This window comes from Strix uralensis, chromosome 10, assembly GCF_047716275.1.
Source record: "Strix uralensis isolate ZFMK-TIS-50842 chromosome 10, bStrUra1, whole genome shotgun sequence".
Taxonomy (NCBI): Eukaryota; Metazoa; Chordata; class Aves; order Strigiformes; family Strigidae; genus Strix; species Strix uralensis.
In genome coordinates, this window is record NC_133981.1 from 15549501 (window position 1) to 15561892 (window position 12392).

The 12392-nt window shown below is 37.2% G+C and overlaps 1 protein-coding gene across 7 annotated transcripts in view; it reads left to right on the forward strand.

The window, feature by feature from the left end:
- The window catches only part of ERC2 (ELKS/RAB6-interacting/CAST family member 2), a 529850-nt gene that overhangs the window by 127502 nt on the left and 389956 nt on the right, over nucleotides 1–12392 (forward strand). For all 7 annotated transcript variants that reach the window (XM_074879349.1, XM_074879348.1, XM_074879351.1 and 4 more), the window contains one exon: nucleotides 491–565. In XM_074879349.1, the coding sequence (XP_074735450.1) occupies nucleotides 491–565 (75 nt within the window). The remainder of the gene's footprint in view (nucleotides 1–490; nucleotides 566–12392) is intronic.

Below are 12392 nucleotides of genomic sequence, written 5' to 3' on the forward strand. Positions count from 1 at the left end.
GCTACTGTAGAGGGTGCTGTGTCAACCCACTATATAATTATTATCCTTAAAATGTCAAATTTAAATATGTCTTTCAAATTGCTTAATTCAGATATTAGATGAAAAACTAAGAAGAAACTACAGTAAAAGATTTTAAATGACTTAACAGTGTTTGAATTAGTAACACAACTGAATTAATTAAGTTTTGATGTTTAGGCAGAAACAGCAGCATTGTATTTAGACTAAGAAATTACTTGCTGCCTTTGTCACCAATGACATTAATTATTGATAGGGGTTTCAGAAATAGCGCATGTGCCATCAGAGTTGACTGTAATATAAGATAGGGACTGCAGTGATGCTAGAGGGATTACAGAGAGGGAAGCACCTGTAGCATTTGGAGTTACATGCTTCTAATCATCAGACTTTTATTTTGTTGTAATAGATTCATTTGAGTGATTAAAGTAATGGAAAGATGAGTCGTCAGGCTTATTTCTATCGTGTCCCTCCACAGGAATTACACAGAAGAACCCAACTTCAGCCTGAGCCGGCAAAGACGAAGGCTCTTCAAACAGTTATTGAAATGAAGGTATGGTCTTTGCATGTTTTCCCATGCATTATTTTTGTAGCATGAACTCACGTACTGGGTATGGCTGGGATGGAGTTAATTTTCCTCATAGCAACCTGTATGGTGCTATGTTTTGAATCTGGGACCAAAACAGTGTTGATAACACACTGATGTTTTAGCTGTTGCTGAACAGTGCTTACACAGTCAGAGCTTTCTCAGTTTCTCACTCTGCTCACCCCCCAGCAAGTAGGTTGGGGGTGGACAGGCAGCTGGGAGGGAATGCAGCCGGGTCAGCTGACCTGAATTGACCAGAGGCGTATTCCGTACCATAGAATGTCATGCTCAGCAACAAAACTGAGGGGGCAACAGTCAGAGTTATGGCATTTGTCTTCCCAAGTAACTGTTATGCATGATGAAGCCCTGCTTTTCTAGAAATAGCTAAGCATCTGCCTGCTGATGGGAAGTAGTAAATGAATTCCGTAATTTGCTTTGCTTGTGTGCACAGCTTTGTTTTATGTATTAAACTGCTTTATCTCGATTCATGGGTTTTCTCACTTTTGCCCTTCCGATTCTCTCCCCCATCCTACTGGGGGAGTGAATGAGTGGCTGTGTGACACCTAGCTGCCTACCAGGGTTAACCCACAACACCTCGATTTAGAACTTTTACTATTAAATTGTAAAATGCTTCCTTTTACTTCTCAGTTTATTTTGCTGTGAAGCTAGGGATAATTAGTATTTCTTTCTCCCACTCTGTTTGCTTAATAAGACTTGATTAAAAAAAAATCAAGTGCAGCATTGCTGAATAATGAGAACTGAATATTACTTTTTAAAAAGAGTCGGGGGCGGGGGGAGGAATTTCAGGTGAGCCAAAGTAGATGAACTGTCCAAGGCCAATGTAAAATGTTTTTGTTCTTGATCTTTAAAAACAATACTTCTGTTGGTGGTTATTTGGCTATCATTTTACATTTAACCTAAGGAAAATATTCATTGCATCAGCACAGTGATATGATAAAATGTGATGAGACTCCTATCTTAGTCCTGAATATAGTTTCCTCTTTTTGATATATAATATTGCTAAAGTGTTGTGGCTTTTTTCCCCACAATAACAAGACATAAAAATGATAGTTAAAAAGTGAAAACTGGTATTTTTGCATAATCCTGTAAGTCTGGAATGTACATCTTTAAGAAAAATACCATGAGCCTTGAGATAATTTGTGAGTTGGCAATGCTTCCTGAAATACATTAATGATGGTCTTTCATTTCAGTCTTAAAAGGAAGTGCAAATTAAAGGCCTCATTTTGCTAGTGACTTCTGTTAAGAGCAAATGAGTTCAGCATGTCTGAACATTGTGGTAAATACACAGTTATAACGATCAGGATTTCATAAATACAGTATCTGCCTTTTAATAGATAATAATTAGTTTGGATTATATGAGTAACAAGAAGGTACATCAATTTCAGTATTCCATCTTTTGATGTGTATTTGCCTTGGACCTTCCCTGTTTATTCTAGTTCAGAAGTCTATGTATGAAATCTAAAACATGTGTTTTCACAGTAACTCGTTACCCTAAGTATATGGGAAAGTACGATACTGGCCGAGAAATTTGTTTCTTTCTATTAATATTCAGAATTATAAATTTTCAAGTTTTGGGATTACAGAGATAATGCATTATAATAATTTATGGTGTTCCATGTGGGCTTTTAACAATGTAAAGGTTATGTTGCAAAATAATTTGCAATGCCTCTTCCTGTACCAAGCCTCTTTGAAAAGAACGGGGACAGGAGGGCACACAAAACACGAATGACACACATGAAGACTGCAGTTGCAGCTACTCTGACAGTGTCTGTCCCTGAAGACAGTAAAGTCTTTTCTGTTTGTCTCCCAGGAGAGTTGGGTGTGGTGCGATGTTCCACTTTTTAAAAATCTGGTCTTTGTAGTGAGGGCTTTCATTTGTCATGGGTGAGGCTGTAATCGTGTTGCTGGAACATTCTGATGTGGAGCTGCCTTTTGGCTCTGAGGCACACAATTCTTTCTTTTCCTATGAACACATGCTCCTTTGGGGTTGCCCTGTCTAAAATAGGCCTAATATTGAAAAGAAAAAGGGACAAATGTAAGATGTTGAAATCCACATGATTAAGCAGCAGTTTTCATTACAAGTTCCAGCTTTGGAATGTTTTCAAGTAAATTTAAATTGTCTTAATCCAGACAGCATTTGTTTTGAAAAAAAATGTGGAACATTTGTTTTGAATGATCAAGCATTGAAGCAATAATTTCCCTACAGTGTTGAGGGTAGAAGGAGGGAGAGGATTACCCTGTAATATGGCAATCTGAGGCCGTATACTCCCCCATGCCGAGGCTCCAAGCAGTATACATTTCTCTTTACTGCACCCAACCCCTTCCACCCACTAGCCACATTAGCTTTTGTCTGAGTCCCCTCCATGGCTCCCCCAGGCTCTGCCAGGAGGCAGCTTTCCCTGCTTTGTAAATCCCTCTATTCTTTCCTGTGGTTTTCTTCTGTCCATTGCCACAGCTGAATGCTTTCTGTCCCTTTTCCCAGTCAGTCCTCCCTTTCATACAATGAAATATACCCATTTCTTCTACCTATCATCTCATATGTGATTTTTTTTTTTTTTCCTAAAAATCTTTTCTTATGCAGTATCTTTCCTGTCCTGTCAGGCTCTTCATTTCTCTCTGAAAACTTTGCAAGTTGCCTTTTCTTACAGCAATTGTATTGCATAACTGCTGTCTCCTCAACCAGGGTATATCTCCTGTATACTTTTTTTTTAAAAAAAAAGAGCAAACAAAAGATAGAAAATTCACATCCTGTGTCTTGAATCCTGTTTCTATTGCTTTATTTATTCCTTTTCAGATATGTATTATCTTTTCAGATGCATTGCACAGGCCTTTCTTTCCAAACTTTCTGGTTTTTCTTCTTAGACATGTTTGCTTCCAGATGTCCCATGTCTTTGGTTTATTATTTTCCATTACATTCTTTACTCTCTGTTCACTTGTCTGCAACAGACCTTCTTTAGAAGCCCTTCTTTCTTCCAGAAAGCAGAGTCACAGGACAGAAGGAAGGCAATATGCTTCCTTTTCCCACATGCTCCCATTATTTCCTTGAGCTCCTGGTTTTCTGAAACTTGCTTAATCACATTGTAAACCTTGCTTTCAAGAGACTGTTTTGTTTTGTTCCCCCAGTACTCCACCATGGTTTTCTCTGAGATCCATTCTCTAGAAAGTGAGGCATACTACATGTGTTGCCTGTATCCTGGATTTAGTAAAGAGGTAAAAGTTTTGAAGTGCATACCTGCCCAAAACAGCGAGTTACATCATGGAGCTCATGGTGTTCACAGAAGAGCCACCAGCATGTTTAAAAATATTAGGAGTTTAATTTTGTGTAGTTTAACAAATAGGAGATGACAGAGCAAAGAGATTAGAGTCTGTAGATACCTACCTGAGATATCTTCATTAAAAAAAGAAAAGTCCTTTCCAGTAATGAAAACAAATACATTGTAAGGTACAGTGCGTGGAAGCTAGAGGTAGCAAATGCACACTAAATTATAGCGTGTTTAACAGCATTCATGTAATTTTATGACTTCTGTTATACAGGAAGCCAGTTTTGTTGCAATGGTTGCTTCTGACTTTGTGACTGTGGATATATGTAATCAAACAGCTTTTTTTTCCCCATGCCTAAATCTTTGTCTGTTTAAGCATAAAATAAAGCTGGTATGTTGAAATCCTTTCCTCTAATTGCAGTTGCACTCATGCATACTGCTTTGCTTATTGTGTGCTGACAAATGCCAGATCACTGATATCTTTGAATATCAGTCATATCCAAAGTTGATTAACACTGAGTAATATAATAAAAAAGAGTAAAAGGAAACATGCTTTTCATTCTTTCAATAACAAGTACTCCTGAGCACATGAATCTTACTCATCTCTTGTGAGGCCCCACTTGGAGTACTGCATTCTATTCTGGGGTCCCCAGTACAAGAAAGACATAGACCTGTTGGAGCAAGTACAGAGGAGGGCCACAAAAATGATCAGAGGACTGGAACACCTCTCCTGTGAAGGAAGGCTGAGATGGTTGGGGTTGTTTGGCCTGGAGAAGAGAAGGCTCCTCAGACTTCTTGTGGCCTGTCAATACTTAAGGGTGGCTTATAAGAAAGATGGGAACAGATGTTTTATTAGGGCCTGTTGCAATAGGACAAGGGGCAACGTTTTTAAACTGAAAGAGGGTAGATGTAGATTGAACATAAGGATGAAATTTTGGGTGGTGAGGCACTGGCACAGGTTGCCCAGGGAAACTGTGGCTGCCCCCTCCCTGGAACAGTTTAAGGCCAAGTTGGATGGGTCTTTGAACAACCTGGTCTAGTGGAAGGTATCCCTGCCCATAGTAGAGGGGTTGGGACTAGATGAGCTTTAAAGGTCATTTCCAATCCAAACCATTCTATGATCTTGTTCAGACAGTTCCAGACTTAACCCAGTGATATTACTTGAGAGAGAAAATCAGAAATGAGTTGCCTGCAGATATGACATAAAACTCATCCTAACTATAAGGTATTGACCAACCAATATATATATAGTCAGCAACAAGAATTAAAAAGTCTTAAAAAATGGTAAGCTGTAAAATAAATGAAACTATTTGTGGTTTACCTTACTTGCAGAAAGAGCCATCTTTATGTATTGATCCAGCTTTGATATTTCAGGTATGGGTTTGGTTCTAAAAAAGCGTGTACGTGTGTTTGCAGTGCAACATACTCTTATTGTTAAGATTGCATGAACTTTCACTTTCCTTTGCCTTCAGAAATAAACCTGAATATTCTCTGTATTAAATTGACAAAGTTTAAAAAAGTATATAGTAAGAGTAGTCGTGTATGGTCTGTTGATAGCATGTGTGCATATGTGCCTTTAAGTGCAAGTTTTATTAAATGTGAAGTTTCAAATATTTGCTTCTGATTGCTTGTTGAATGCCCTACAAGCAAGATCTTTTACAGACATAGTTTAAATTTATCAGGTATTTGAAATGATGTCATAAGACAGACTGGAATGCTGTATTATTTACAAATGTTTTGCCCTTCCCCCCCAGATGTTCAGGAAATGTACTGTAGCACTCTTGTTGTAAGGACTATATATAATATTCATGAAACATTGTTATGGAAACTCATTTGTAGAGTTAGTTCCATTCCATTGTGGAATATTATTTTCTTCAGCATCAGGACACATTCTATTTATTTCATGTTCCAAAAGAGATGATTTCTGCTAGGTCCAGCATAGAAAATAGCCCTAACCTCTCTCACTGCAACACTGTTCTAATATCTGCAACACTATTCTAATAAATAAGATGAGGACGAAGTATTGATTGCTGCTGGAAGGAGGGGATAGGTTAGGGTGAGTACCCTGATCGGTATCAGAAATCTTGCTATATAATCTCATGTCTTTTAACAGATTTAGAGGGTCTGACTGGAAAAATCTGCACAAGTGTTGCATTGTTGTAGAACTCAAAAGGTGTTTATTAGTACCATTTAATACTAAGCTGCTTCCTTAATACTACTGCAAAGGAATCTTCTTTGTGATTCAGCACAGACCCACGTAGTTTTTCAGAATGCTGCTAATGTGAATAAGTCTTAAAGGTTTGAAGGAAATACTGCATCTGTTCCTGTTTCAGTTTCTGAAGGATTGCCAGACCCTGTGCCACAACAAGAGCTGGCTGAAAGTTTTCCAACTGAAGTTTTCTGTGGGAAAATGCTGATTCAGCTGAATCAGAAGGTTTTATGGGAATGTGCCTATTCTGTCAAAACTTCTAGTGAAAGCGAAGCTATGAAACTTTCTATCAACCCAGCTCCCTGTGGCAGTACCCATTGGGAGCTCTAGGCTGTCTGTATCATCTTTGACCTACAAGGTTCCTTGCTGTCTAGCAGTTGCCCAGACAGGAAAGCTTTCGGGTTTCCTGGGCAGGCCAGCAGCCTGCCTGCTGTATTTGCAGAATTGCTGGTCCTGTATTGTTCATACATAAGGGAACAGTATTTTTGACTCCTTGAACACTATGTGAACAAAGGTGATGTCTAGCTTCTCTTCTGTCTTGTCACCACTGATGTTTTTGATCAATTATTCTGAAACAGATTTTAGTCTTCAAAATTTGTGAAATTTCTGGCTTCTGTTCCAATAAAAAGTTAGTACAGATCTGACTGACAATTTTTTCTAGACTAGGAAAACTCGTTTTTACACAGCTGTAATCACAGTATGCAGAAATTGATTAAAAAAAGTTTTCCTTGGAGAGTTCAAACTTCTTGTGATAAAATAGAAGTATAGAAAATGCTTCCAAAAGTTATGTTAGGTATTTCTCATAAAGCTTAAATGTTATTCTGTGATGTATAAACCTTCTGAAGACTATAACAGGCTGTGCTAGAAATTATTTCTGCCATGTTATATTTACGAACATGTAAAATACAAATGCAGTACAAAAAGCCAGACTCTTAAAGACTTAGCTGGAGAGATTTGATGAGGACTACTCCCAGATGAGATGTCATGACAGGTCATGTAAGTATTAATATATTTCAGTGCAAAATCATTCTAAAGTGCAGTGAAGCTTAGGTTTTGCTTTTATCTTCAATAATAGGAGTAGAAAGTTTCTAAAATGAAGTCTGATGGAGCAAGCTGATTTAATTGTAGTATCTGTGAGAGCTACAATAATTTATTGTTGTGTGTAGGCCTTGATAGCTTTTAAAATTCTTGTTTCCTCTTTTCTTTCAGTATTTTTCTTTTCAACCAATTTCACCAAATGATAAGATTTCATGAGAATTCTTCCCCCCCCTTTTTTTTTCATTCCATCTCGACCTTTTATTTTACTTTTTTCTTTTTAAAAAAAATGTTTATGCAAAAATGTTTTGTGAATAGAACAGTTAACATAAAAATGTTTATTTTCTGTCATGAGAAGGACTGGCCATTTAATAGAAAGATTAGTTGTTTTTTACAATCATTCATACAGCCTTTGCTCTATGATACAAGTAATTTTGATTCCATGGGTGAATATTAATAAGATTTTTAGGATTCTACTATTGGAAATCTGTCATGTTAATAACGTTAGACTAACATACTAAGTAATTTACGTTGCATTTTACATGTAACTTGAAAAGTTGCTATTCAAAAAACCAACTCCATAATTATATTAGATATAGGCATATAACATAAAAGCTGGTTGGAAGTCTTCCAGAATAGAGAGGTGGTGGTGTGTGTGTGTGGTAGGTTTTTTGTTGTGGGTTTTTGGGGGTTTGTTTTGCTTTGTTTTAAAGTTGCATCCTTAGTCAGCTCCTTTGTGGTTTTTTTTAATTGATTTTTGGTGGAATACTCTTTCTCTTTTAATATATCCTTCAAGAAAGGAAAATATGGACTGCTGATAAAGATTATCATCATTTCAGTATCAGATATTTTCCAGAAAAGAAACAGCTAGTGAGATAAAAGATAAGAAACAGCAAGTTTAACATTCCAAGATTTTGTTTGTTTGTTTGTTTCCATTGCATTCTGGCACTTTGTTCTCTTTTGGCTGGAGCTGCTTTTCTGAAAGAGGATGCAGTTAATTTGGAAACTTGTGAGATGCACAAAGGGGTTTGGCATTCCCCTCAAAGTGCATTACTTTGCCTGTATGGCATGAAAATATGTTTGCTGTCATGGAAGATAGCTCTTCTCAACTTCTATTTTAAATTCTTTTGTCTTGAGATTTCTTATTGAAGTTTTACATCCTTTTATATCACTGAGCTTTTGTCTGGATTAAAACACACTGAAAAACTCTTCAGACAGGAACCACGGTGTATTTGCATAGTTGTACAACCCAGAAACATACCTGCCAGTGAAAACTGGTGTATCACAGTGTGATGCAAGTGAATGAATCTGCATTCAGGAGCAGGCTAAATTATTTTTCCCATTTCTACCATGTTAGCAGTAGGCAAAATTTGACAAGTCTTTTTTTTTTTTTTTTTTTCCTTCTTGTTCTTCCCCTGCCCCCATCATCTTATGACTGATTTTTTTTTTTTTAAAGTGAAAATTTGTATTCTGGACTTTTTAAGTATATGGAAGGGATCTGACTGTGTAACTATCAGGATTTTGATTCACACAAAAATTTTCTGGTCACTTTGTATGTCTGTAAGCAAGTTCTTCTCCTGCTGTTCATTTTAAAGCCATTCTCTTTGTATAGTTGAACTGGTATACATGTACCTATATCAGTAGAGTGTTATTCATTTACTGTGGTTTTGATTGTGCAATTGAACAAAACTGTTTAATGAGGGCATGGTCTTTCACAGAAGAAATGTGCTTTTACTCTGATACTAATTGTCAACTAACTGTTTTGAATGAGATTATTTCCATGTTCTACTGCTTGCTACAGTCATTGTGATTTTCTGGTGTTTTCAGTGAAACAGGGTTTGATTGAAAATGTGTTTACACATGAATAAAAGGAATTAGATCTTATAAAGACTTGTAAATGTAATTTTTTACATTATTTTGGTTATGAACAATGCAGCTGGCTGTTTACAGAAGAGAAAAGCCAAGAAAGCAGCACTGAAGTCAGTCCTACTTTTGGGAACCATGTCCATGGGCTTCTACAATTAATTATATTGCAAAGCCATTTGTGATTAATTATTAAGGCATTAATTATTAAGGGTACTAAAAATCTTAATGCTGTTTGCTAGTGAAATGCTGAACATATTTCAGTGGCATCAGACATTCAGCTTAAGGTCACTGTACTACAGCTACTGTGGAAGTAATGATGGAAAAAGAGTACTCTTTCTACTCCATTGAAATTCATTAATATTTGCCTGCACTATATAGTGTCTCATGATTGCAAAGCCCAGATGAAGAGATACAATCAGGGCTTTGTCCTGTCGGATCTTGAAAAACCTCCAGAGACGAATGACACCACCTCTCTGGGCAGCCATCTCCAATGATTGTAGTCAAAATATAACACTTGCAGGTATTGCAACGCTACTTTTAGGTTCCTGCTTGAAGCCTTCTCTTCTCTAGGCTGAACAAGCCCACTTTCCTCTGCCTCTTCTTAGAGGGCAAGTACTCAAGACCTCCTGGACTCATTCAAGTTCATCAAATCTGTCTTGTACTGTGGGGCTTAAAACTGGATGCAGTACCCTAGGTGAAGTCTAATGAATGCTGAGTAGAAGTCGATAATCTCTTCCCTTGATCTGCTTACTGGCTGTGTTCATATTAATACAGGCCAGGATGCTGTTTGTCACCTTTGCTGCCAGGTCACAGTGCTGGCTCCTGTTAAGCTTGCTGTCCACCAAGATCCTCAAGTCTGTTTCAGCAGAGCTGCTCCACAGTCCCTGCCTGGTACAGCTGCAGGACTTTGCTTCCGTCTTTTGTCAAGATTTCCTAACGTTCTTGTCTGCCCATTCATCCAGTCTGTCTAGGTCCCTTTGGATAGCAGCTCTGCTCTTGAGCATATTGACTGGCCTCCCAGCTTGGTGTAATCTACAGGCTTTGTAAGCAAGCACTCTTGTCACCTCTTTTAGGCCACTGATAAAGATATTAAACAGGACAGGTACTAGTATGGATCCCATGGTACTCTTGTTACTGGTTTCCAGGTAGAGCACAACCTGTTAATCACTACCCTCTAAGCCTGATCATAGAACTAGTTTTTTTACCTTGCCAGTTGTTTACATCCCTGCTGACTGTTCCCAATTACTTTCTTCATCAAAAATGTTATTCAAGAAGACTTCACTATAATTTTGCCAGGGAACATAGTGAGGCTGTCAAGCCTGTAGTTCCCTGTTTTGTTCTTTTGGTCTCTTCTTGATTATGAGCGCAACATTTGCCTTCCTCTAGTTGTCAGAGGTCTCCCCAGTTTCCATGATTTTTCAAAGATGCTAGAGAGTGGGCTTGCAAGGACATCAGCCAGTTATCTCAACACCCTTGGATGCAGCCTGTTGAGTCCTATGGATTTGTATGGGTTGAGTTCTCACAAGTAAGCTCTGACTGAATACTCACTGTTGATACTAACTCTTGGTTGAACCCTTTCAAGAACCAACAGAGACCTGAGAGACCTTGTCATTGAAGACTAAAGTAAATACTTGTTTCCTACATAGTTCAGATTAACTTGAACTTGAGCTCAATTGCTCTGAGTTTATGAAGAGTGTGGATAGATTATTTCTACGCAGACCTTCTAATTGGGTCGATCTGTGCTGTGATTTATCAAATAACTATAATGTCACATCTTACTTTTCTAGGCAAACTGTCTCAGTATCCTAAATACTTTCATTAATGGAGATATACGGGAAAGCTCTTTGTGGTTAATTGAGTGTTCATATGACATTATTTTGCAGAGAAGCTGTGAAGTTCTAATGCTAGTTTTGGTGGGACTGTTTCACACTGCACAGGTAGAATCCTCTCACACAGCTCCTATAGTGTGGATTATTGTTTTTGGCTCACTAATAATGGAAAAGATTTGGGCAAATAAGTTTGTATTTAGCTTACAAAAGAATAGTAGTATTAACTACAGTAAATACCATTCTTTGAGATGTGTTATCCCACACAGGAATAGGATTGGCTGAGAATAAGTGTTCTTTATTTCCTTAGTTGAAGACATAACAGATATTCAGGATATTCTGCTCAGATACTCTAGTCAAAAATATCTGTATGTGCTCCAGCATGTTTGGTGAAAGAGCATCAGCTTCTGAGAGAAAAATCTTGAAGTTACTGTAAATTAAATCATGTTATTGTATTTTTAAGTAGAATTTCTCTAGGAGTGAAACTTGTAAGGAAAATACAAACTTTAATTTCATATTATGAATACTTATCCTGTCAGACCTTGGAAAACCTCCAGGATTTCAGACTATGAATATTTTCACTTGTTTATAAACAGCTTTTTGTACTGCAAACTGAGTAGTTAAAATATTTCCCATTCAAAAACCTCTGTTAATTTAACCAATGTAAGAAATAAGAAAATAATGAAAGAAAATTTCTCTCAGTCTGAGACTTATTATAGACTATAAAGGCAAAAGCTAAAATGTTAGAGGAATGATAGTGTGTCATCTAAATGACATTGTTTAGTCCTTGCATAGCTTTGATTCCCTGTGGATTTATAACAGTGGTTGCTAAATCTCAAAAAAAAATCTGAGTTTCATTTTTGCTTTAGTACCAAAAGTTCAGATGCTTTTTGGAACTTCGTCTGAACTGTCCTGTGTCTTAAATTGCTAACTTTGCCTAGCTGTATTATGAAACAAGGTATTACAGGAGTTTGGATTTTGCTTGCTTTTAGGCAGCCTAGAGAAAGCGCTGGGGTACTCTTAGAACTGAATAAAATAGAACTAATTTTGATAAAAGAAACAGAAACAAAGTTGTAGTTAAGCAGAGTGATTCAAGCTTAGCTTGTCCTGGTTAAAGGATCAATTCAATTTGTAATTTTCCCCATATTAGCTTTCTAGGTTAATATCCTGATCTTACTGAATTGGGTTGGGTGGTTTTTTTTTTTCATTGACCTCACTGGAACAAGATCTTCACTCTGATCTCTGATTTTTGATGGGTGGTTGCTCCTTCATGTTCTTGAACTGATTCTCTGACAGTCTGAATCACAACGTTTTTAATTTGTTAAATGTCTGTAAACAGGGCCTAAAGCAGATTTTCTAATGAGTAATTTTGCAATACTCTTTTAAACAGAAAATTACATGAGAAGTTTGTGTAATCACTTCTTTAATCTTTCTGAATCTCACTGAAGAGATTTAGTCCATTTCCAAATGACTGGCAACAACAAAAAAAAATCACTGGATGTTTTCAGTGGTGTGCTGGCCCATATGGCAGCTATTGGCTGTGATGTAGAAATTTTTTAGTGGTAGTGGATTTGTTT